This window comes from Gymnodraco acuticeps, unplaced genomic scaffold (assembly GCF_902827175.1).
Source record: "Gymnodraco acuticeps unplaced genomic scaffold, fGymAcu1.1, whole genome shotgun sequence".
NCBI lineage: Eukaryota > Metazoa > Chordata > Actinopteri > Perciformes > Bathydraconidae > Gymnodraco > Gymnodraco acuticeps.
This window is the reverse complement of record NW_022991632.1, coordinates 1,017,251-1,022,818: the sequence shown is the minus strand read 5'-3', so window position 1 is coordinate 1,022,818 and position 5,568 is coordinate 1,017,251. Positions and strand designations below refer to the sequence as shown.

General features: G+C 41.5%; 1 protein-coding gene across 1 annotated transcript; it reads left to right on the top strand.

Moving 5' to 3' along the window:
• The first annotated feature begins 823 nt into the window (after window positions 1–823).
• On the top strand, window positions 824–5,269 carry sp7 (Sp7 transcription factor). The gene is made up of 2 exons (XM_034198435.1): window positions 824–948; window positions 2,571–5,269. Exons 1-2 carry the CDS (start codon window positions 913–915, stop codon window positions 3,915–3,917), a joined length of 1,383 nt encoding a protein of 460 aa, XP_034054326.1. The 5' UTR covers window positions 824–912; the 3' UTR covers window positions 3,918–5,269.
• The last annotated feature ends 299 nt before the right edge of the window (window positions 5,270–5,568 follow it).

The following is a 5,568-nucleotide window of genomic DNA, read 5'->3' as shown; positions in this document are numbered from 1 at the left end:
AGCTTTCATGTCTCATTTCTTCCTCTTTTTATCAAACATCTTACTTATGGAAAATAATCTTTGCGAGTCCCCCCAACCCCCCCCCCCCACCCTCTGGAATTTGCCATTTGAATTCATTTTATGTGATGTGATAATCTCTTCTTTATTTTATTTAATGGCGGGATCCTTTCCTGCTCGCCTGTCTCTGTAGTTCAGTCTCTTTTACCATCACAGTTAATGTCTAAAAAGGCAGTTAACTGCATTTAAGAATATTGGAAACAGAGAGAGGGTTGAAACCAGAATAATAAAATCTCGGATGGAAACCACAGCCTCGGTCTGTTTAATTTTTTTTATTATTTATGTGGCGCAGGCGGAGGCTACATGTTCTTTTGTTATTCTTCCACTCTCAGGAGGAGAACTGGAAAGAGCTCACGTTGGTTTTTTTTCACTTCTTTTTACAGTGCTCCTATAGTAATGTGTCAAGCAGCATGAATACAATTTACAGCATGTCTAAATCTGTTATCCGGCCTGATAATTTTCTGTGAGATGATGTTAAACTGTAGTCTTTCCCCTCAGACTTCACTGGACTAATCCCAGTGGAAAAAATAATGCCAGTGAAACAGAAATAATGTCCTCATGGTGATTGATGAGTAACCCATTCATGCATTTATCTTGGAAAATGATTCGACACTGTTTGGGGAGGTGGGATGTCCTCTTTCTATCCACCAATCTCCTTCCATTTTCTTCCATTTCTGGGTTTTTATTGCCTCTTAGCGAGTCTTCAAAGAGCCCATGGCCTATAATTAGGGGGCGGGCTCCCCGTGCCTCAAAACACTTCCCCGCGTGAGTGCTCAACTTCTTTCAAACTGTCCCGGGACTCTGAGCTGCGCTTCTCTCTCTCCCTTCAGCTTCCTAGGATTTTGTTTCTCAGGGATGGCCGCATCTATTCTGGAGGTAGGGAATGTGATTGTAAGTACATTTTTCTTCCTCCCTTTTTATTTTATTCAGAACCAACTTTTGTGATTTAATTGTTGAAATTCCAGCCAGAGTTTAAATATAAAAGTCTAGTGTTTGAAAGATTAACTAAGACTGTAGTACAGATTAGTTGACAGAATTTAAAGTCTGAATACAAATATATGACTGAATATTCATCTTTGACATGAAATGGAAATCATATTATGTATTACTGAAAAAACGATCTTATGTATTGATGATAAGTTATTTAAAGCAACTTAAGGGTGAGCTGAGAGTTTGGCTTAGTATCATGAAACTTTACAACTCACATTTTAATCATCTTTGCATTTACATTTCCTCTGGGCATCAGGCATTACTCCTTTATCCAGAGCAAATATAAATATATAAAGATAATTGAATAACAGGTTATCTCACCTGGCAAAGTATCTGCACAGTAGTCAGCTGATGGAGCAAGGTATAAGTAGCTGAGCAGGAATGGTAGGGGCCGTAAAAGTCTTTAAAGTCTTTGATGAAACATAATTAACCTGAGAACTGGGTTCACCCTGAGGCTGGTTGGAAGAGAAGGAGATAACCACTAACTATCCCTGAATGAAGAGGCAGTCTGAATCAAAAGACATCTTTAAGACTATACTATTCTATTCACACTTATTCAAAGTTATTGGCCGGGATTAAAAAGAGCTTAATGCGACTAGATTTATGACAACTTCACATCCCTAAAGGATTATCGCAACGGTTTTATATTTATACCACAGCAGGTAGCACGCAATGAGTAAAATAACATCAGTAAACTCCACATGACATTATGTAAAGATAGGAACATAATAGGGATTTTTCAAATGTTCGGATATCCACGTGTACAGTGTGTCAGCATTATAAACACAGGCCTCTGTTATCTTGTGCTATTGGGTTTATTATGTTCCACATGAAAAGGGAAATACTATGTACTATATTATAGAGAGACGACTATTATGTATTACACTTTTTATTGTAACGTGAAATTCCTTTAGTAGTGAGTTTTAGTCAGGTATACCAAATAATTAGTTCACTTAAAAAATGATCTTATGGACCAATGAAGATTCTGAAACCTTATATGAAAACGCATACAGACAATCAACATTATGATCAATTAAGAGAATTGTAAGAAATGTTAAAGAACAATGGTAAAACGGTTGTAACACTATTATGAGCTTGTTTTCAATGCCATTGTGACTACAGGAGAATAAAAACACGTTTGACAAGATACACACAGTTACAGAGAATAATAATCAAGCACATACACAAAGTAAACACTGTAAGTTTATGTATGATGGAGACCAATAGAAAAGGTGAAACAAATGTTTAAAGCAAACATGAATGCCAAATTTAGAAAAGCTTGTGGTTTAAGCGAAACAAAAGAGTAAGGGAATTCCTCCTTTGCTGAGCAGAGCAGAACCTATACAAGCATAAACATTCACTGCTTGAGATTTCCCATAGCACTTTGGAAACGGGGGGAGAGGAAAAGCCAGCGGTGGCAGTCTGACATAAGTTTTTTATTAGAGTTGACACTGACAGAAGCAGCAAGCAGCCATTTCCTGCCGACAGACAGTCTCATGTTCTCCCTTGTCTCCTCCTCCCAGGAAGACGCACGCTATGGCTCCAGTCCTCTGGCTATGTTAACTGCTACCTGTAACAAGTTCGGCAGCACAAGCCCCATCAGGGATTCAGCTACACCCGGTAAGCTCGGCAGCGCTACTCCAGTAAAGAAGCATTACATCATGACCTCTGACCTTCAGTCATCTAAGAACGGGCGCACCGCAGACGGCAGCGGCCTGGCGGACTCCTACACTGGCTCCTTCACCACAGCAGGAGGAGGAGGAAGCGGGTTGCTTACCCCCACTGGCAGCCCCCCTCAATCTGCCGGAGGCTACACTTCAGAGTATAACCCTTTCTCCCACTCCTTCCAAACCTCCATCTCCCAGGATCCGTCTCTTTTAGTGTCCAAGGCCCACGCTACGGTCGACTGCCTCACCAGTGTCTATACCTCGCTGGATATGACACACCCCTATGGCTCTTGGTACAAAGCAGGTGTCCACCCTGGCATTACTGCTGCTCCAGCTAATGCCACATCCTCCTGGTGGGATGTCCACCCCAACTCCAACTGGCTGTCATCATCTCAGAACCAGGCAGACGGCGGCCTCCAGGCCTCCCTGCAGCCTGTGGCCCCTCAGGCCTCCCTCAGCCCGCAGTTGTCCAGTTACAGCACCGACTTTACACAACTCAACCCAGCTCAGTACTCCTCTGTGGGGCTGAGCTCCTCCTCACACCTCCTCCAGCCCTCTCAGCACATGCTGCCCCAGGACATGTACAAGCCCAAGCCTGTGCAGAGCTCAGGGATGATTGAGAATCCCATGGGTCTAAAACCTGCGAGGGGATCAGGGGGCTATAGTGGAGGGGGAGCCCCCACCAGGTCCTCATGTGACTGCCCCAATTGCCAGGAGCTGGAGCGGCTCGGGGCCTCGGCTGCATCCCTGAGGAAGAAGCCTGTCCACAGCTGCCACATCCCAGGCTGTGGAAAGGTCTACGGCAAGGCGTCCCACCTCAAAGCCCATCTGCGCTGGCACACTGGTGAGCGGCCCTTTGTTTGCAACTGGCTGTTCTGCGGGAAGCGCTTCACCCGCTCGGACGAACTGGAGAGGCACGTGCGCACCCACACACGAGAGAAGAAGTTCACATGTCTACTGTGCAACAAGCGTTTCACACGCAGCGACCACCTCTCCAAGCACCAGAAGACCCATGCAGATTCTGCAATGCAGGGAAAAGCTGTAGCTGGGGAGGGAGAGACAGACCCTCGGAGCGAGGAGACCACAGAGCTCAACACCAGCGCCGTACCCGCCAATACTGTCATTGACCAGATCAGCAACGGAGAGGAGAAGACTGGCACACCTAATGGAGTGGAGAACAGCAGTGGACTGTTGGAGATCTGACTTCAAGTGGTCTACTTGTCTTTAATGGTGGAAAATAAATCACCTTTTAAATTAAAAGAAAAGACAGTATTTTGTTTCAAGACCTTCAAAGGATATGTTTGAAAAGACTTGATATGATAAATGACTGAGCATGTTACAGGTAGCAATCACTTCATTTTCTCTGTACCACACACACACATAGAATATGAGCAAGCCTGCAAACAAACACCAATGCAGGCAGTCACAGATACACACAAATACCAAGCCATGACGTATATTGAAACCAGTATAACATGTATATGTGCACATACACAAAATTAACTATGAGCAAATGTGCCGGCATATATAATGCATATACAGTATATATGCACACACGCACACACACACACATACACACACAAGTAAACACACTCATGCACACATTTTCTGCCTTTCAAATGAGACAAACCACTAGGGAAATTTAATCTGCGAGAGCAGAAGGAAAAGAGCTCTAAAGCCACAAAAGGAAAGTCGTTTTAAAAGGAGACTTATGGTTAGGATGATGGAGCTGATGGAGTATTGCATGCCTAGAGAAAAATCAGATTTACAGCTGTACTTTGATACTTATTCATTATTCTTGAAACAATCAATGAACAGACTTTCTTCTTGTTCTTCTTGTTGCCAAAGATTTTCTGATGTAAAAGGTTTTAATTTCTCTTTTGTTTGCTTCATAATATGTCTAATTTAATTTCATATTTACATAAACAATCTAATTTATGTCTTAAATTATACACATGAAGATTATCTTATCCTGCACCCTGCGGGAAATATAATGCCTGAAATAACGCAAGATGGTTAAAGCTGGCCAAAAAGAGAAGAAAATGCATTAAATTAAGACTTTTTTTCTTATTTATTAGCGATAACATTGAGTTTGGGGTTCTGTTTTTAAAGATTTATTTATAGATCTTGAAGTTAGATGTGCGTGTAAACTATTTCTGTATAATCTTTTAATTTTGAAATATTCCACACCTGGCAAAGTAACTAATAAAAAGGGTTTTTACTTTTTAACATAAACTATATATTTACAAAAATATATAGACATTGATAGGTGTGTTATTTTTCTACTTTTTATGTTTTTTCTATATTTTGTGTAACTTTCCACAATGAATCCCTAAAGTCTACAAAACATAAACATTAATGCTAATTTGTCGTTTATGATTCTGCTCATTGTAAAATTGAACTACCACTGTTTTCTGATTTGTTGTGAAATGAGTGTAAGACCGGTAATAGTGATAAAGCTTTAACCCTCGTAAAGGTTTACATGTTGTAAAAGTTGTGGTGTGGATCCATGACGATTGTGGTGCTTTAAAAAGTAAAGACATTTCCAAAAAACATTTTCTCCTCTGTTTTTATTCATATGTTAAGGTGTTTTAAAGAGTAAAACCTTTAAAAGGTAGCTCCTCAAGCATGAAGCTCACTCCTCCACACCTCATCCCCTCCTCTCCTCAATCACTGTCATTCTTTTCATATCTTACTATATTTCCACCTCACCATGGCCAACCAAATACTTTCATTATCTTTTGCAGCACAAACAAAGCCATCCACTGAAGTGAAGTCTTAACTCCACACAATGACCCCCTTTCAGAGAGCCACTGTAGTTACACTCAAGACAATTACTCCACTCTCCAGCCCG